The 20,846-nt window shown below is 33.4% G+C and overlaps 2 protein-coding genes across 8 annotated transcripts in view; one reads left to right on the forward strand and one right to left on the reverse strand.

Moving 5' to 3' along the window:
* The window catches only part of LOC126735932 (CWF19-like protein 1), a 53,863-nt gene that overhangs the window by 15,293 nt on the left and 17,724 nt on the right, over positions 1 to 20,846 (forward strand). For 2 of the 3 annotated variants that reach the window (XM_050440057.1, XM_050440058.1), the window contains exon 9: positions 2,620 to 2,936. In XM_050440057.1, the coding sequence (XP_050296014.1) occupies positions 2,620 to 2,925 (306 nt within the window). In that variant the 3' untranslated portion in view covers positions 2,926 to 2,936. Of the gene's footprint in view, positions 1 to 2,619; positions 2,937 to 10,232; positions 10,472 to 20,846 lie in introns of all 3 variants that reach the window. The other variant, XR_007660552.1, reaches the window with a different exon arrangement.
* LOC126735931 (cell adhesion molecule Dscam2) overlaps positions 2,954 to 20,846 on the reverse strand; it is a 241,220-nt gene continuing 223,327 nt past the window's right edge. The window contains exons 30-34 of one of the 5 annotated variants that reach the window (XM_050440056.1): positions 17,542 to 17,813; positions 17,128 to 17,200; positions 16,743 to 16,832; positions 10,226 to 10,439; positions 2,954 to 3,731 (exon numbers count right to left, since the gene is read on the reverse strand). In XM_050440056.1, coding sequence (XP_050296013.1) covers positions 3,623 to 3,731; positions 10,226 to 10,439; positions 16,743 to 16,832; positions 17,128 to 17,200; positions 17,542 to 17,813 — 758 coding nt within the window. In that variant the 3' untranslated portion in view covers positions 2,954 to 3,622. Of the gene's footprint in view, positions 3,742 to 10,225; positions 10,440 to 16,742; positions 16,902 to 17,127; positions 17,201 to 17,475; positions 17,814 to 20,846 lie in introns of all 5 variants that reach the window. The other 4 variants (XM_050440054.1, XM_050440055.1, XM_050440053.1 and 1 more) reach the window with 4 other exon arrangements.

Raw genomic sequence — 20,846 nt, forward strand, 5'->3', positions numbered from 1 at the left:
CAAATCCATTTAACACATTTAAATATTGTACTTCTTCAATTTTATTTATTTGCATTATATTAATGTAATCCTGGACCCAGTTTAAGAATAAGCGAAGGATTGTTATAAAATGAGAGTTTTCATATCTAATTGGATAAACTGCAAAAGATAAACACAATTTTAAATTAATACCGAGAATACTAAAGAACTAAGACAGGGATATGTCCGAAAAACTGGGCAAATAGTCGCCATTTTGGCTCTCCTAAGACCTATATCCTGGACGCATTTTAAGAATAAGCGAATAATTATTTTAAAATGAGAGTTTTCATATCTAATTGGATAAACTGCAATAGAAAAACACAATTTTAAATTGATACCGAGGATATTAAAGAACTGAGATAAGGATATGTCCGAAAAACCGGGCAAAAAGTCGAAATTTTGGCTCTTCTCTCCTAAGATATACACACATCAAAATGGTCTAGGGATCACATACAAATATGTTAATATTTTTGAGAAGATTGGAAAAAAGTTAATTATTACAATTTTTTTACATTATTCGAATAAAATAACAATATAATTATTAACTTTTTTTTGTAGATTATAATTTACTCATAATTTAGGGCCCAAATAAAAATAAAGACCAAAATTCCATTTATTACCGTTTATTAAAAAAAATTATAAAAATAAAAATTTACCAAATACAAATTAAACTAGTAGCCAGATGGTCCACCTCTATTATTTTGGCATCGCCTAGGCATACTTAAAATTAAATTATTAATTAAGTAATTCTTGGGGCAACTCCTCCCAAACATGTGTCATAGCAAGACGAAGCTCCAGAGCGCTCTCAAAAAAGTCAAATCGTTGAAGAAGTTGCCTTTTTAACCAATCCCAAACATGCTCAATTGGATTAAGGTCCGGTGAAGTAGAGGGCCAGGGTAGAAGATTGATTTGATTTTCCTTAATAGCGATTCGTACAAGCCGTGCTCGATGTGGTGGGGCATTATCTTGTTGCAACAACGAATTTGGGCCCATTTCGCGTAAATATGGAACAATTGCAGGCAGTAGTATATTATCCCTATAACTTATTCCAGGCATTGTATTTTCCACAAAAATGAGGTTCATTTTTCCGCCAAGTCTAATGCCACCCCAAAACATTAGTGATCCACCCCGTTGCCTTACTACTTCCCGGGCATGACGCAAACGACTTTCATTTCCTTCCTCTCTCTAGACACGAATTCTACCAGAATCAGGATAAAATGAAAATCGAGACTCATCCGTAAAAAGAACTGTGGCCCATCTTTCTTGATTCCAATTAACATGTTCTTGGCACCACGTTTATCTTGCACCTCGATTTCCTAAAGTTAACCGAGAAACCCTTAGGGGTCTTCTGGCATGAAGTCCTCTCTCATGCAAACGGTTTCTAATAGTTTGACCTGAAACCTCGACGTTATGCACTCGTGAGAGCTGCTGAACCAAAACAGAGGCTGTTACCGTGGGATTTCTTTGAGCTTGCAAAGTTATAAAACGGTCTTAGACAGTGGTGTGGTAACTCGCGACGGGCCTTGATGCCGTTCTCTAATATCATTTGTCTCTCTATATCTTGTCCACAAACGGTTAATTACACTGGGAGATGTATCCAAAGCTCTTGCAACGTCTCTTTGACTTGTTCCTGTCTCAAGCATTCCGACTGCTCTTAGCATTTCTTCTCGAGTTAAATGTCGTCTTTCCATTTTTATGGAATAAAAACTAAATCACAATTGTTCGATTGGAACCACAGAAAATGCGATATTGCGTTAAAATTTAAAAATTATAATCTGCGTTATTTCGACAAAATGTGCAAGTAGCAAAAAACGCTGTTCTGGCATGATTTTTTGTACCCAAATATTTATTTTACTTCGTTGGTATCTTAATATTAAAGGTAGTATCTATTCCGTATGAAAATATAAATATATAAAAATTTATAAGGCGAAAAAAACTATTTTTCTAAGTGTTCCTTAGACAATTTTGATGTGTATATATCCTATACGCAGTTTAAAAATAAGTGAAGAATTATTATAAAATAGGTCTTTTTATACGTAATTGGATTTTTAATTTGATTTTCTGTGCTTGGTAACCTGATCCATTCGTTGGCTTGTATAATTCGCTCAAGCACTTCATAAAATATTCTGGACAATGTACAGCTCAATTCTTCAGCGATTCCGCGCTGACATCCAGTGTTCGCAGTGTTTATTACACAAAATGTACAAATTTTAAGATGCAGTCTCTGAGATGCTGGATTCACAAAATAAAAAAGTTGCTGTAACCTAGATTTCTTTATATAAATAATAAAAATGTAAAAATCTTTTATCTTACAGAAGCAATACCTTTTCCTCTACTTTTTTTTATGCATATAATAGATATTGATTTATTGTTTGAAAGCAAAAGTAAAACTTTTTATAAATAGGGCCTAATCGGTCCAGTGGTTGTTGATATGGTAAACCAGTCTCAGGAAACACTCTCTCGCATTTAAACCACATATTTGAAAATCGTACGTTGCTTATTTTTGATCACCAGATTTCCAAAGAAACCTAATAAAATCTTAAGGAAAATTGCGATATTTCTAAATATTGATATTCTTTATTACTCCTTTTTATTTTTTAGGAAGAATCTGAAGCCCAAGGCTTCCGTTTGGAAACCTTAGAATCCCACAACCGCCTGGACCAAGTAATACCACCAAAAACGCCATTTTTCACGGTAGAACTTCCCGATGGACAAGTTTTATACTCGAAAATACAAACATCCATGAATTTCCCTCTAAGTTTCGCCAGAGAGGTGCTGGCCTCGGGCCCAATACTAAATATGCCCAATAGAGTGGAATATAAGGATTGTATTCTGACGAGGAGCGAAGAAGAGGAGCTGGTTAACAGGATCAGAACTGATTTTGAACCGTTTGACTTTACTTTGTAGGAAGTTTTAGGGTGAGAACATAAAACAATTTTTTTTAACTAACATGTCATTTATTTTTCTTACAATTAACAATTTTAGAGTACAGTAAAAAGATAGTCGAAATTATTCGTAAAAGACAGTCCTTTGAATTGATAAAATAGTGAATCAGTGGTGTGATTTTAAAAATTTGCCCTTATTACTTCTAAAAGTGAAATTTCGACACATTGGGACACATTAATATGCTATTATGGTCATGAGTATATACACCAAATTATTAATGTTTAAATAATTTGGTTTTTATACTCGATCGTGTGATCGGTCGACGTTTTTATTTTTTACAAATATCTAATATACACAGTACAAAAATTGGTGTAGAAATTATCCTCTATATCTCCATATAAAATTCATAAAAACAATAATAAACATCTAACAAAAATAAATATCACAAAACCTTTACTGGAATGTACCCAAAAAGGGTTTCGTGGGTTTTACTTCGATGTACCCCGGTACACCCTTAAATAAAAATGATCTAATACAACTATTGTTTGTTATTTCTATAATAACGTTTTGGCACTGCTATTTTTCTTTTTATTTTTTACATTGTGGGAAGCTGCTGATTTTATTTCCGTTAAAAAATAGAAGAAATCAATATAATGTGTGCTTATACATATTTTTTTTTTTTGGATAAAACAAACAGAAACTTAATGCCTTAGTTATATTATACATTTATTTGGAAGGCTTCCCTGGTTAGTTTCGACATTCCTCTGGTTTTGTGGCTCTTTTCGTATTCGGCGTCGGAGAAGTCTCTTAGGGACACATCTGAAAATCTAGAAAAAACTACATTTTATTTCATATGTGAACATAAAAAAAAAAATGGTTAATGTAGTAGTAGGGCATGTGCTCCATTAATTTCATTAGTGTAAATTTTATTATGTTCTTTGATGCCTAAAACGTATACAATAGAATCCGATTTTTTTTTTAAATATTTTGTTTCCTACAAGGTATTTAATTTTATCAACAATTCCTAGGAAACTAAAGGAAGCTTAAACCAAAAATACACATTTCTTTTTAAAAAAGAAATTTCTTAAAAATTGCCCTTAAATACCCAATTTTTTATTATTTTATCAATTTATTTGTTTATTAACGGAATGTATACACGTTTGGCGAGTTGAATCGTACGGATTGAGTTTTAATGTATAAGACCTAATAGATAGAGAGTAGACGGAGAACGACTGCATTGGTAACCTCCCACCGATAGCGACGCCGATTCTCTGTACCGCTCGCAATGTGAATTTAATTTCGGCTTGCTCGCAGTGATCACAGTAAACAGGTTCTCTGAGAAGATGTTTACTGTGGCAGTGATGTATAGCAAGCGCTCGGAGATGAGTAGGTTAGCCTCGATTCAAGTATTGGAATTTTACGCGCACACGAAAGATAAAAATTTATATTGTTTTTTAACGTGCTCATAAACGCAAGTCAAAAAAACAACTTTAATATGCTCAAATCTTAAAAACCGTTGGTGAAAACTAAATACAATATTCTAAAATAAAATGTAAAATAACTCTTAAACAAAATAATAATTCTAATTAAATGGATTATTTAATAAGGTGTTCAAATACACCTCCTTGTTGGGCTTCACAGTATCCCAACCTGTCGTAAAATTTTCTACGTACATTGGCTAACATTTCAGGTGTAATGGACCTAGAAAAATTAATAATTTTAAGTCGCAATTCGTCCAAATTAACGGCTCTTTCATTCGTCGTGTGTTGGTAAAGAATTTCCGTCAAATAGCCCCATAAGAAGTAGTCGCATGGCGTCAGATCTGGAGATCGCGGAGGCCATGGTATGGTCCCTCTTGTGAAAATAAGCCGTTCAGGAAAAGTGTTTGTTAAATAGTCACTTGTCTAGCGTTGTGAGCGGGACATCAGTCATGTTGAAACCAAATTTCCTCAAAATTAACATCCAAGTTTCGTACAGCGGGTATAATATTTTGTTGCAATAAAAGTAAATATCTCTCAGAGTTTAAGGTACCATCAATAAAAAAAAGGTCCTACAATGTGATTGGCTAAAATACCAGCCCAAACATTTATCTTTTGCGGGTATTGAGTTCGTAATGGTACACTCAAATGTAGATTTTCCCGAGACCAATATCTCACGACTGAAGAATTATGTCGACCTAGAAGAGAAAAAGATGACTCGTCTGTAAATAAAATATTACTTGTGAAGTCGTCATTTTGATAAATTTTTTCTCTTAAGGTTTTACACACTACCTTAACTCCAAGCGTTTTATTTGATCTTCTGGAAAAATTTATTGAGTGTTTTTAATTTTATAGGCTTTGTACTTATTTCTTTTCAAAATATCACGCACTGTACGACTTGGAATATCAAGTTCTTCAGAAATTTGGGAGCTAGAACAAGGTTCACTTACTTCCACAAAAGCACACACCTTGACCTCCTTTTCAATCCTAGCGTCAGGTGTTCGAGGAGGTTCCTGATCGCCACTAGAACATTTTGCACACCGATTTACACATCCCGACTGGTCAAACTTATGCCAGATATCATAAATTGTTTTAGTAGTAGGGACTTGCTGATCAGGATATGCAAATATAAAACGGGCGACAACTTCTTCTGCACTATTCGTATGACAAATACCATTTAATGATATTAATCTTTTGATCAACAGTGAAAACCATTTTTTTTTATTACTGTATCACGTACATAGGTATGCGAGGAATTGCAACCGAACTTTAACCGGACTGATAAGCGCAACGACGACGCGACAGCCGCCCAGGGTGGAGCCAAGTTTATTCTCGCTCTACTCCGTCTCATTCTTAATCATTAATCAAAAATCATATTCGAAATTTTTCAACCGCCGAACGTGTATAGCAAGTTACATAGTATTTAAATAAAAGGTAAGAAACAAATATTGCCGTCCAGTTACGCAATATGTACTTACAGCACCTGTATGTACTGCAAAACTATAATAAAGTGTAATTAAATAATAAGCTCTATACATTATATCCAAAAATGCTTTAGTTACTCCTAAAACTATAAATAAATACTCCCAAAGTTATAAATAAAAAAAAAAGAAAATCTGCTAAATATTTAAGAGTATTATATAATTGATATGTTTTTGATATATTTCAATATTTACCTACATTCTCTAGGCGTCCATTACTCTGCGGTAACCAATTAATTATAAAGTTTCATTCAAAATGTTGTTCCATATTATTTTTACAGAATATGCTGTTATATAGTTGGTTTGATTTATTTCTTGCAGAATAATTATGTGATATTTTATTGCAACTAATTTTGCTGTATAAATGTATATAATTTCAAGCTGATATTTCTCCGGTATATAATATGTAGTAGGCGACACAATTTAAATTTTCTTAGAATGTTTTTCTATTTTGTATTACTCTTGTTCCACGTTTGCATTATACATTCCACCCCCACACCAAGATTTTGTACTTAAGTAAGGGTGCTATAAGAGACTTATACTGCCCTCCTTAGTTAAAACGTCCTAACTACAAAATTCTCGTTTTTTGGGCTTATTCCATTTTATTAACCTATCAAATGGTATCTATCTCCTTGGCTACATTAGAAAGTCCTAACTACATTTTTTATGCCTTAAATTCACCTAAATATATTGTCCTATGTGTAGCAAAGACGATTATCCCAAATTAAAATGTCGTATCTATCTTTTTCTAAGTTAAAATGTCCTAAGCAGCATTCCGTTTGCAGAATATTCATTTGTGCTAGTAGGGGCATCTTCGAAAAGCCGGTGGTAATAATATGACACGAAGGAGTTGCGGGTCGAAATAAGGAAGATTTAATTTCCACTTTTTTTAATTTTTTTTTAAAAAAAGAGAATTTAAATAAACTAATTTTTTAAATAAACAGAGACATGGGTAATATTACGATCTGGCTTGACAACTGTGCAACTCAAAACAAAAATTGGGCCTTATTTTGTTTTTTTGTTTACGTTGTAAACTCTACCGGGACTGAACTGGAGAATTTGGAAATAAAATACTTTCAATCTGGTCTCATTTTTATGTCCGCGGACTCGTTCCATCACCAGGTAGAACAATCATTGAAAAGGCCGAACCTTACTTACAGAATATGGTACATTTGCATTTTAAAAGGGGAGAAAATGTGTTGTACTACAAAAATGCCTTTTCGGAAGAATTTAAGCTCTTGAACTTTTTAAGTACTAAATATTATAAAGATGGGTTACCAAAACCTTCTTACCGAACACGATGTAGAGGTGTAAAATTACAAAAAAAACAAAATTTAATTTCTAGATTTACTTTCATACTGTTTTTAATATTCTAATATTTTATTAGTTAGTAATTTAGTTATAATGTTAATTTGAAATGTAACTCCTATGTCTTTAATGAATATCAGTCCAAAAACAGATATATTTTTTTATTATAATTACTTTACTAAGTTTAAAAGTCCTATCTAACTTTTTTTTCTAAAATTTCACCAAATTTTGAATCTAGTCTTTTACTAAACTTTACCTACGAATGTAAAAAACAAATTTCTAAGCGTATAAAAAGAATCAGATAATTATTTCAAAATATGAGGACTGCATATTAGTTTCCATAAAATCTCAATTTGCTCAGCTTTATCGATTTGCGAGTTAGGATGTTTTAAATAAAGACGGCAGTATATACCATAATCATTTTTTTTCTTAAAATTGACTTAAGGAAATAAAACTCGTAAATTAAACATCTGCTATTTTTTAAGCTTATTTCTCACCTCTGCTCATGTTTTACTTGAAAAAATGGTTACAGTGTCGTCAGCACATTAGATTACAAAGTATAGTTATGTATAGAATAAATGACATTGGCCCGAGAACGGTACATTGAGGGATACTATGTTTAAGTATTTTGGGAGAGTTTAATATATTATTTATTTTAACAACTGGAGTAAGATTTGTAAGATAATATTGAAAAATATTTAAAATTTGGCTTCGAACACCATTACTTTCCAGCCCTTTAATGAGGTGGGCATAAGATACGGTATCAAAAGCTTTTTGCAAGTCCAAAAATACCTAAAATAATATAGTTTTTTCGCCCTGGTTTACTTAAACAGTAACAATATTCGCCAACTGATGTACCCTTATCTTCGAGAAAGCTAATGATAAGTCGAGATTTACGATATTTTTCAAAAACTTTATCTCCAGTCCCAGAAGTTTTAAAGTATGATAGTATAATGCCTGTTTTAAAAATTTGAATAGTTATATGTGTAAATGGATCTTAAAGTTTTAAGTGTAAGAGCTTTATAATTTTAGAACAGATTTGATCAATATGAAGTTTTGAAGCTGTTGGCGTAACTGGAACATTAATTGCATTAGAAATTTTATTACCAATATAAAGGAAGTGTGTAGTTGTAAAATCAACAATCTCTTTGTTATTAGTCAATATAGATAATATTTTGATTTTTAATTTGTTATACTTGTGATTTCTTCTCATTTTGGCCACATTCATTTATTTATACAATTTTGTAGTGCCATATTCGTGCTCAATAACTTGATTTTTATAATATCCTTCTTTATTGAATGTGATCAGCTTTTTTCTGTAGGTATTACAAATTTGTCCCGGATGATCTCAGACAGGGGCAAGAAGTGCATAAGAGCTGCAGAACCCCCAACATTTTCATACAGATTAACTATTTTTGAAATTATTTAATATTTTTCTAAGTAAAATAAAATTAAAACCTAACAGAATAATAAAACAGTATATTTTCAACCGAGAACGCCATATAGTAGGTCTCAATGCCTTCAATCCGCGCTCCAACGCGCCCCGAACGAACACCCGATTATTACAATCGGCCAAGTAAAAACTGTTGGCGTGCCAATCACTACAGTTACAATGCCATTAACCCTTTCGCAACGACTTTATTTTTTAAAAAATGGTTTTGATTTTACTAATGGGATATATATGTCCCACATGAGCTGATGCATTTAAAATACGAGTTTTAAATTTTAATTTTTTTAAATAAAAAATCTTGTTATAGGATAAGGTAGCTTAGAAATAAAACAAAAAATTGCTTTTTATCTATTTATATAAGCGTATAAAAGAAATACAACCTGGGACACGGGTGTCCCACTAGTAATGAAAACTAAGTGAACATCGGGACAAATGTGTACCACCAGATAAACATAATACATAAAATTTAATTATAGAAACCATAAACGCGCAAACTATTTATGGTATATCGAAAAACAGTCCGCGCATAACCGAACTTTGCAACCTGAACACATAGTTTTTGTACGTTTTTCGATTTTTTTTTGACGAGCACGAATGGCATCTACGTCGAGTGGTTCCCTGAATAGGTAAATGATCGCCAACATTTACCATATTTCTTGACGAACTTGAAGGTCTGCCAGTACAACGTTTCCTTACCATGCCTGAATTTTCTCTTCCCAAATTAATAAGCGATTCAGCTAAGTTAACTAAAAAAACTATAAATGAAACACCACGATTGTGAGCTTCTTTGAAAAGTATCCACGCATTTGTGGCTGAAGTAAGAAAAAGTTTATAGAACACCTTTCTCCACCATTTCTGTGACTTCCGGTCTATATCATAAAGGCCGGAGAGTTGATCTGAGAGATCCACTCCTCCCATATAGGAGTTATAATCTTTGATTGCTTTGGGGCACGGCACTGTAGCCTTAGTTCCATCTTTCTGTCGCCGTTCTACAGATTCCATCTCAGAACTGTGGCAGTTTGAGAGAACAATTACTTCTTTTGAATCTTTCCATAAGTATGCAGCAACACCTACGTTGCTAAATAAAGAGCAAGAATCGCCTTTCTTCATGTTTTGTTTAGCGACAAAATCTTCAAATTTTGGAAGATTTTTTCGTTTTGGCATACATGTACTCACTGCAGCAAATTTTATGGAAGACATCAATGAAAAAATATATTTTTTTTTTCTGTAGGTATTTCTGTATAATTAGTAAATACCAATAATTGTCTAAAAAATTCACATTTTTTCAGAAACATCTCCTAATCCTCAAACTGGTCTTCTTTTTTGCCCAAAAGTATTCCAAAAAAAACACAATTTTCTAAAAAATATACATTCCTTATCCGAAAAATAGAGTAGATTCTTTTTCCCAAAATATTTCAAACTTACCAACAAACCCATTTGCCATATCGTATATGAATTCTAACCCTAACCCAGATGCGAAAGACCCGCAAAAACGCGAATCAACCTCAGTGACCTCGACAGTGCGGTCTCAGAAAAACCGCATGGATGACGAATATTATATTAGATTAGAGCAATTTGTGCGTATACCATTAATAGCAGCTTACCTTGTAGGCGGATGTATCCGTTCATTAAAACTCGGCGCATGCGATATACTAAAGGTAGTTTCATCGTTGTGACTAGAGTAACCGCTAGAGGACCTTACGTGTCTCAGTCCCTTGTTGCCGCCCTTTCCCTTGCCCTTTCTCGCGTTGTACGGTTTTCGGCCCACACTGCCTGAGGGCGGCGAGTCCGAAGAGGTCGAGGAACCCTCCGCCCCACCTGGAAAATATCATCAGATTATTATATTATGTGTAGGTAGAACTAAATTAGCTATTTGTCATTTAATAATTAATGCTTTATTTAAGGCTCTTTTATTTACATCTGCTGGACCTATTATTATAATTGCTCAAATCTTAGAGAGTATCGTCCTGGCTATTGACTCCACAAATCATAATAAGATGGAATGTGATTATATAATTTGCACATAACAATATAGTGGTTAATTTTTATAATAATTGGTACTATAAAAAGTCATAGGATTACGTGTTATATACCAGGGTGCATACAAGTTAATTTGGCAAAGAAAATCCGGAGCATTTATAAAATTATTTGAGAGTTTATATAAAAATAATATTGCAAGAATATTTCTCCTTCTTTATGAGCCTTGAAGGTTGTGCAAAATCATTATCTCTAACCAAAGTATGTGCATTTCATATAAACCTGGTTGCTTATAATATAAATATCTTAAAAAATTGTTCTGAATCTTCCCTATAGAATACTTATGGGTTTCATAACAAGAGCTCCATATGTCATATGGAGCTGTGGTCAAAAGTAACACCAAGATCGCGAATTTCAGCAAACCTTGCCAATACTGCCTCTCCAACAAAAGTACAAAACATTTATCAGTATTAAAATGTAATTTGTTTTTCATAGACCAGGTATATTTCTTTTGTAAGTTTTGTTGAATATTTTGTTGACAGTCAGAGATACTATAGGCTTCAGAATAAAGTTTGAGATCATCAGCAAACAATAATGTGTTGAAACCATTTACCTCCTTAACAAGATCATTGATGAACAAAAGAAAAAGTATTGGCTTAAGGTTGGATTTTGAATCATGGCCTCTTACGATAACCCATTGTGGTCTCATCTTCAAGTATGCAAAGAATTTGGTAATATTTTCGTGAGTTTTTTGAAGAAGAGCTTTGTGCTGTGTGACACTCTGTCAATATTACATCAATATAGCAAAGTCTGTATACATTACATTAACTTGCCACTTGTCAAGAGTTTCGGCAATATATTGTGTAATATCACAGAGATAGATGTAGATTTTTTACTTTTATATATATCTTTTGCTGCACAGAGAAATATACAGAGTTACTCAATATAGACTGAAAATTCCTATAATTCATAATATCTGCCTTATTACTTGTCTTAAACACTGGACATATTTTAGCTTCTCTCCATGGTTGTGGGAATGTGTTGGTTTTTCAAGACAGATTTAATAAAATTCTATAAAGATTCAGCTAAAAAACCTATCATGCCCTTTAAAATACAGTAAAAGCTCTTTATATGTTCTGTAAATATGCCGCAAATAAAGAAACCGTGAATTGTAATTTATATGGGATTATAGGGTATACTTTCCTAGGTGACAAAATAACAAATAAGTACATACGTACATATACATATAAAAAATGAATTTAATTGAAGTTTTTGACCATATTGATTAATTATTACCTTCAGGCTTAGGCAATGGCTTAAAGAATTTTGTAATTTTTTCTTGCTTGGCATTTTTTAAAATCTTCAATTCATACTGATATCAGCAGTATTAGCAATTTGCCTCTTAAAAATAAGACTTCATAAAAAAATCACAAAGTTCATTTGCGATTCTTAAACCTTCGCTAAGATTTTTTAAATTAAATGTCACGTTTCCAGTGCTTGTTGAAGCCTCTTCTTCAATAGGCTATGAACTTAACATTTCCTCCAAGTCCGTTTCAGCCAAATGTTCATCTTGCGATTTAAGCAACGTCTGAATGTCCCTTGATTCTATCTGTTGTGAACCCATCTCGTCCTATTTCATTCGCAATTTCGGCTATGTTTGCAGTCAAAGTTTGAATTTGCACATGTTCATGTTCTACAGTCAGAGCAGACCACAATTTTTTCCAGCATGATTTCAATGTGTATGGCTTTAGTTCTTCTAATGATTCTTTTATGTTTACAATGCCTTTTGCTACGTCAAATTTCTTCCAGCATTCCATAACATATTAGGATCACATTCCATATTATCCAATATGATTTTGAAGGTTCGTCTAATGTAATGGAGCTTAAAGGCCTGGATTATTCCTTGATCCATCGGTTGAAGCAAAGCCGTCATATTGAGCCGTCGTCAAGTTCGCGAGGATGACCTGGTGCCTTGTCCAAAACTAGAACTGCTTTAAAGTCTTATTTTTTTTTAAAATAAGTTTCAACGTCAGAAACAAGACAATTCCGAAATCAGACAAAAAAATAGCGCTTGTAACCCATGTTTTCTTATTAGCACGCCAAAATACTGGCAGGTCGTCCTTGTTTTGATTTTTTAAAGCACGAGGATTTAACGTTCAGTGGTTTAATGAGACAATCACTAGATGCATTAGAACATAGCAGCAGTGTAACTCTATCCTTTGCTGCCTTAAATCCAGGGGCAGACTTTTCGCTTTTAGAAATAAATGTTTTGTTTGACATTTTCTTCCAAAACAGTGCAGTTTCGTCTGTATTAAATATTTGCTCAGGTTTGTATTCTCCATCAGCTACTAGATTTGCACATTCTTCTGGACATCCTTCTGCTGCAGCAGTGTCTGCAGATGCAGCTTCTCCAACGATTTTAATGCTATGCAATGATTGTCTCACCTTAAATTTATTGAACCAACCTTCCGTACCACATTCACCACCACTACTACCACCAGATTCTTTAAAATGGGCGTAAAGACGCTTTGACGTCTCCCGGATTATTGAACCACTCGGAGGCACCCTTTTTCGGTTGCGGTCTTCAATCCATAATGACAGTACCACTTCCAGTTTTTCTATCGCTGGATTACGAACAACTTTCGCTGACAGTGAAGTTGAAGCTACAGACGACCTTACTTTATCTGCGGATTTTTTTCTCGATCGTACAGTTGATTCGTTGACATTGAACGATCGTGATATCGATGCAAACGACTCTCCAAGGCATAAACGATCAAGCATTTCTGTTTTCACTTTAAGCGGTAGCACAGATTTTTTTCGCGTTAAAACTCGTTTTTCAATTTTTTTCGTCGATATTATACATTAGGAAGACAGTGGTAGACACGTGTTACTCGGTCACAATTTTTGTAACGAATGGAATAACTAATGGAAAAATGAATCATTAAAAAAAGCAAAGCGACTCTTGAGTTGATAGCGACACTGCCCTAAAAAATATATTTACATTCTGAGAAACGTCGACGCGACGGCGAAGGCGGCCTGTGTTAAAGGAACCAATACGGCAGCGATATAATTTAACAATATACTTTGGGTATAGTTGTAATAAGGTCAATTTTACTTTTTTATTAGTTCATTTGACGATGCGTTTACAAAGGATATTCCATTGAATACCTATTTGAATCCTTTTTATCAATATATATGTACCGACGTACTGATTCGATCCGCGAATCTTTTTTAGAAATTTTTAGCCGCGAATATAGGAATTGATCGAATTTTATCCGGGCCCACTGCCCTATTAAATCTAAAGTTCTTAACAGCATCTCACACATTCTTGTAATTGACCTCGCACAAATTCAAACCATTAAAACCCTGATGCATTAAAATGTTCAGAAATTGAACCAACAAAAACAGAGTCAAAATATACAGCAAAAACATTAGATATCGATTCTCCATTAACATATTGAAGATCGTTTAAATACATTATATTAGGTATTTCATAACACTGTGCTTACTGTTTACATAGTTCCAGAAAGACCTCGAGCCATATCTTACTGAAATTTAATTAAAATAAGCTTCATGTGGCGTTTTGATGTCCCTGTTTTTTTTTTGCTCGAATTTCTATAAATTAATATTTTATTCCAATGTTATTGATGGGTTTTTACACTTTTGACTCTCAATTTTTGTTTCGTTTTAATATAATAATAATAATAAACGTCCTTTATTTAACAAACAAATAATTTACAGTTCTGAGTATTATTCATACATTTCTATAGGGATATAAGAGAGGCGAAGTCTAGCCGTGTGGCTACTCCTTCTTAACCTACCTAATCCCTCCAAAGTGAAAATAAAACAATATTATGCAACTTATTAGCGAATAGCTTTTTAAATGTACGCACACCATGTAGAAGAAGAAATTTACTTAAAGAATTATTATACATAACGACAAACTATGCGATACGAAAAACCGTAATGTAATAGCTTTATCCAGTAGCAGGTAGAGATTTTCTTTAAAAAGTAGATAGTTGTGAAATAATTTCAAAACCTAGTCCAGTTCAGCATACAATGCCAATACCTGTTTAAATTCTTCAAATATATTGTAAGGTTTGTTTATTACACAAGTTAGATATGCTTTTCTTGGTAATTTTCCCATTTTCTTTATTAAGTATTACCTCAAGATGCTCATTTTAGGTGTCTCTTTGTCTTTAATAAGAAAAATAAATCCTTTCTTATTCATGATGAGTTTGTTGATTAAACAGAAACAAACATTTTATATTTAAATTTATTAATATTAAATATTTTTAGATTATCAGGTATGGAATTATATAGGGTGATTGCATTATATGAAAAGGATCTTTTATACATAGATGTTTTATGTAACGCGATGGAGAATTTGTTTTTGTTTCTAATATTTTGTCCATGCATGCTTGTCCTTGCCAGAAATTTATTTTTAAGAATATTCGAGGTGTTAGTGGTATTGAGAAGCTTATGCACCAAATTTGAAAGATATAGTTTTCTACGGCTTTCCATATTTAGCCAGTTAGATTCTACAATTTTATGAGTAATATGGTCATGCTTCCTGATTCCATATATCAATCGACAGCATGCGTTTTGTACCCTTTGTATTTTCTGTTTATCGAGAGCTGTAAGACATGAACCGTATATAAAGTCACCATAGTTAAAATGTGAGATTACTAATGTGTCGCATAAACTTTTTTTCAACAAGTAGTTAAGAATGTGTCGATTATTATATAATCATTTCAGTGCACAAAAGCTTTTTCTTGTTATATTGTGAACGTGCGCACTAAATCTGAGATCTTCGTCGATAGTTAAGCCAAGATTTTTTGCGCTGGATACAAATTTTAATATAGCATCATTTATTTTTAATTTTAAGTTCTTCTTAATAGAGTTTTTTTTTGATTTTGCTGCCAATACATATTAGCTTAGTTTTGTCAGAATTTAAATTTAGGTTATGTTCAGCAGACAATTCTTTAATTACCTGAAGATCAGTGTTTATTTTATCGGCCATTTCTTGCGATTTGTTATAATCAAAAGAGACATAGATTTTTGTGTTATCCGCGTATGCTTGTGTTTTACAGTATTTAGGTGCGAGAATTATATCAATGGTGTAAATAATAAAGAGAAAGGGTGACAAAATAGCTCCTTGTGGCACACTCGACAGAATATCCAACGAATTCGACGTAATATTGTTTTAGACCACCTTTTGCGACCGTTTGCTTAGAAATGAATGAATTAATTGAACAGAGTCCGCATCGAACCCATAATATTTTAGCTTAGCTAATAGGAGACGGTGATCCAAAGTATCAAAGGCCTTGGAGAAGTGTAGAAGTATCAAAATATTTATGTAATCTTCATCGCAGGCCCTAAATATATCATCAAGCACAGATCATATCAAAAATTGAGTACATTTTATTAGAAAAATAGGTTACTGCCATGTTGACATCATTACAAGACTCGAAGAAGTTCCAAAAAGCGTTTTGTAATAATTGGTACATAACATCGTAATCAGCCTTCCTACAGTTGTTTGACTGAGAATCCACATCAGGACTAATGCTTTTATTTTTGAAGTTCTCATGTTTAATTGCACACTAAGTGGAGGATATTGTGTTTGAATGTTAACAAAACTAAATAAGCTTTCAGCTACTTTAGTAGCAATGTTACTTACAACAATATCTAAAATACGGTTATTCGTATTCATAATAGGATTAAATATGATAACGTTTTTCTGGTAGATATATTCCAGGCTTTCCATATATGAACATAGAGGCTCCTTATCCAAAAGCTATCCGTTTAATAGGCAGAATCTCATATTTTATACCGTTAACCTGTGTTTTACTGTGTCTTATTTATTTTGATCTTATTTAAATTTGCTTGAAAAATGTGACTAAAGGGAATAGGTGGCTTAGTATTAAGGGTTCTTTCTTGCTTATTATTTGGGACTTCTAATTTTCTTATTTTACCATTTTTGGATGAAATTAGCCACAGTTTTTATGATTTGAATCGGTATTTTTTTAGGCTATGAAGTGTCTCAGATAAAGCAGTTTCATATGGCTAAATCTTTACAACTTACTAAAGTATCCCAATTGTTGCTAATCACTTCTTATTACCTCGATCATTTAAAGCACTTACCTCTCATACGATGTCCGAAAGACATAAGCTCTTGACTGGTTGCCCTACCGCCCCCATCACCGTCTGAGTCCGATCCGAGGGTGTCGTACTCTGAAATAGGCAGGTGGAGAGTTAGTATCTTCTTCACCTCTGAGTCGGTGCTGCCCAGGTTATCAGACTCTGAAATTCGGAGGGGGGGATAGAACGAAGCCGATTGGGATATTTAAGGACTTGACTTGTGTTATATAGTCCTTAATATTATCGAAATTTTGTGTGTTTTTTTTTCTTTTAAATGGTCTCCGAGAGTTCGTTCGGTGTCGAGTATGATAACTTTATTAGTTATAAGCTTAACTACGTTAAAAAAGCGTTTTTTTTTCTTTAAAGCTTAAATGATTGTAGTACCTACCTTGACTTTCTGAATGAGGATCTCTTAGTCTACCACCTTTTCTTCTCACTTTGGTGTACTCAGGTTCTTTGTTCTGAAACAAAAACTCTCCTCAGCAACATTTTCAATATACAACTACAATTTACATAAAATAATTGATAATTGGACGACGTAATATCCAATAAAATAGATAGCTAACTGACAAATTTATATGGTTTCATATTGAGAATAGAACATAGGTGATAACATGCAACAGAAAAGGACAAAAAAGAGCTTTTTAAAGCCATAAATAACGTTTTTATGTTAACTTAAAGATGTGGTGCGCTAAAACCAAACAAAACCACAAGACAAAATCAGGAAAAAACTTACATGTCCTAACTTAAACTTATCGATAGGTGGTGGTTTTACGTCATGATAAACAAACGAACCGCGTACCGAATGGTACGGTCCACTGTACACGTTGCCGCTATAAGAGCTCTCGCTGTACGCCGGCTTGGATAGTTGAAAAGTGGCGTAAGGACAAATGTCCTCGATGTACTCGGACGTTTCGGCCTTATAGGGATCTTCAACGTCGAGGGGTTGTTGCCCGCGACCCACCCTCACCGCGAGGTACTGCTGGTCTCGGTTTTGTTTGTTTTGCATTTGGGCCATCGAGGGCGATTCTCCTATTGAGGTGCTCTGGGTGGAGTTTATGTCTTGGAGACGTTCTACAAAAATAAGCGGTGTACTTATGTCTTAGGAAGCTTTTAATTGTTTTTTTAAATTAATAATATCTAGTAAAACCTTGATGGCACATGACAAATATTCCATGGATGTTCTAAAACAGGGCCATTCAGAGAATCATATATGTCAGCAACTTGAATATTCCTAGAATACTGACAATTTATTTATTTATTATTCTACAAAAGGTGCAATAATTTGGTTAATCGCGACATAAAAAAAACCAAAAAAGAATATATATCTTCATAAATAAATAAAAGTAAAAATAATAGTAAGATCCTATGGAAAAATGTTGATCGTTTGTGTCGCAGAAAGAACACCGAGCAAAGGCAGATAACAAGTTTAAAAAGCGAGAATGGCGATATTATTTCTGAGAATAAGGAGAATAAGGCACTGTCAGAATATTTTAATGACTTCTTTAGTAACATAGGACCAACATTAGCCTCAAAGTTTAATTGTCAAGAGAGTTTAGTTGAGGATACATTTGTGGAAGAGTCTATGTTTCTGTTTTTGACCGATCAGCAAGAAGTTGAAAAAACAATACACCAAAATATAATAACTAAAAAATTATAAAGCACCAGGGCATGACCATGTTCAATCAGAGACTAAAAAAATTTCCAAATATATTTCACAGCCTTTATGTCTAATAACAAATTTGAATCCTGTAAAAGCAAAATCCGACAAATCCACTTTTAGAAAATTTTGGGAAATGAGAACAATGATAAGGGAAGTTAAAAGCTCAATATCTTTTTAAGTTTCTTTATATACATAGAGCAAGTCATCGAGCATCTAATTTTGAACAATTCAACCTGGAAAAACATCTTAGTGTAAAGTTATTTAAAATTAATTTTTTTTGTCGGGTTTTGAAACTAACAAACCCATTTGTCGGATTTTGAAACTGACCATAGTGGATTTGTCGTATTTTGTAAAAAAAAAAACTTTTGTTTTTGAAATACGTATTTTATTACGGAAAAATTTAACAAACATAGATACTTATACCGACATTATTTAAAAAATAGTTTAAACTAACAAATCACTTAAATAAGGCATGTTTTCACACAAATTCTCTTTATTTTCTGGAATTTCTATGTTTTCCAGATTTTCCAATTCGTATTTTTCAAGAATATTCTTATAGTATTTCAATTCATTCGGTTTTTTTCCATTTATCTCCATAATGTTTGGTGTGGAGTGTTTGGACATCCTTTAGCTTTTTAGGATTTAGCTGCATAGCCTTTTGAACTAATACTGGTTTTATGTCGGTTGGTGGCTTGCCCTTTTTAAAGACTAATTTGAAAACACCCAGATCTGATTTATTGGACTGCTCTCCTCGAATCGTAACCTGTCCAGAACTAGTGCGATTCAATATGTACCTCTTGCACGCATTAAATGAGAAGTGCCATTGTCCAGTAGGTTTTACTGTTTGCTTACAAGCTTCCAATTGTGCACTTCTAAGTCAGATCCAAATCGATAAACTTTACCGTGATCAGCAAAAATATTTATGTACTGTTCTACGGAGACTAAGACTTCTTCTTTTTTTATATGTTTTTCAATTCGAGCGAACACACGATCTGCAGGGAGAAAAGAATGCCCAACAACTGGAAAGATAATTTCTAATTTTGAGACTGACTGAGGAGCCTTCTGACTAAGCCACATGATACACATTGTAATTAAAGTAGAGTTTTTATTCTGACCTGCACATCCGTCAGCAACAAGTCTTACTTTATTTTTATTCCTAAGGTCTAGTTGAGAAAGTTTGTAAAATACAGCACTTGCTATTTCATTTGATCCCTTATGGTATTCGTCTTCAGTCCAAGCATAAATCGTCACATTATTTTTAGTGAGGGGTGAGTGTGAACTGCCACTAACAATGGTAAAATTGTAAATATAAAGCTGGCGGCTATAATAAACTGATTGGTCAGGAATCTTTGGTAGGACCTCATTCTTCTGGCAATCAAATGATATTGTAATTAGTTCAGGTTTTTCTTCTTTTAAATGGTCAAAGAAAGCCTTGGCGCGTAATTTATGTACATGTTTTTCCGTCATTAGTTTATTTTTTTTATTTTCGTCTTTCTCATTTTGTATTTTTTCTGTTAATTGGAGACACGGAACACACATTGGTGCGGGGTGAAGCAAAGCCAATGTTGTAATTGTTATTAAATATCATTGCAAAATAACTTTTTTTTAACAAGGAGGGTTGGTATTTCGTTCATTTTTTGACAGTATAGTCTCCACATCTTTGAAATACTAAGTGTTGAGTATCCTAAGTATCCCCTAAGTATCCCTAAGTATCCCCAATTCGGCGCGTAACTGTATCGTTCGAAAGCGGCACTGTAGAAAGTTGCTTCACAGATTTTTCGTCGAGCATAAATTTTGTTATGTCTACCACACATGGTTTTATTAGGTTTTTAGCGATAGTGTGCGCTTCTCCTGCTTGGGCAATGCGGTAACTAACCAAATACGATGCCTCCGTGGCCTTTTCATTCACAGTCTGAGTCGCATGCGTCATAGTTTTTTGGTTTCTTAATAATTGTTCCTTTTTTTACGTAGAAAAAATTCTTTACTTTTGTTTTTGAAGTCGGGATGTACAGTTTCTAAATGTCGGCGCATCTTAGCAGGTACCATCGAACTATTAGGAAGCAGTTTGCTGCACAACATACAAAGTTGGAATCAACAAATCCGAGATTAATGTATGATTAGTCATACTTTCGTTTTTTCACCTTCAGTGTGTCATTAGATGTTTTACTACTTGAACTTGAAACCATAAAACTAGAACTTGACGCCGTCATATCAGCTTGATTTGAATTTGACGCATCATCCAAGCGAACCACATTTTTGCAACACCTTTAAGCCAGCGCTCCATTCTTCTTTAACACTAATTTGATTTAGTCAATTTTATGACAAATATATAGTATCTCTTGACGCACGAAATACAAGATTTTACAACCACTACGAACAACAACAAGACAAGCGAACATAAAATACTGAGCGCGGTGTGAGTAAATTTTGCGGTACGTTGCTTG

This window comes from Anthonomus grandis, chromosome 5, assembly GCF_022605725.1.
Source record: "Anthonomus grandis grandis chromosome 5, icAntGran1.3, whole genome shotgun sequence".
Classification (NCBI taxonomy): domain Eukaryota; kingdom Metazoa; phylum Arthropoda; class Insecta; order Coleoptera; family Curculionidae; genus Anthonomus; species Anthonomus grandis.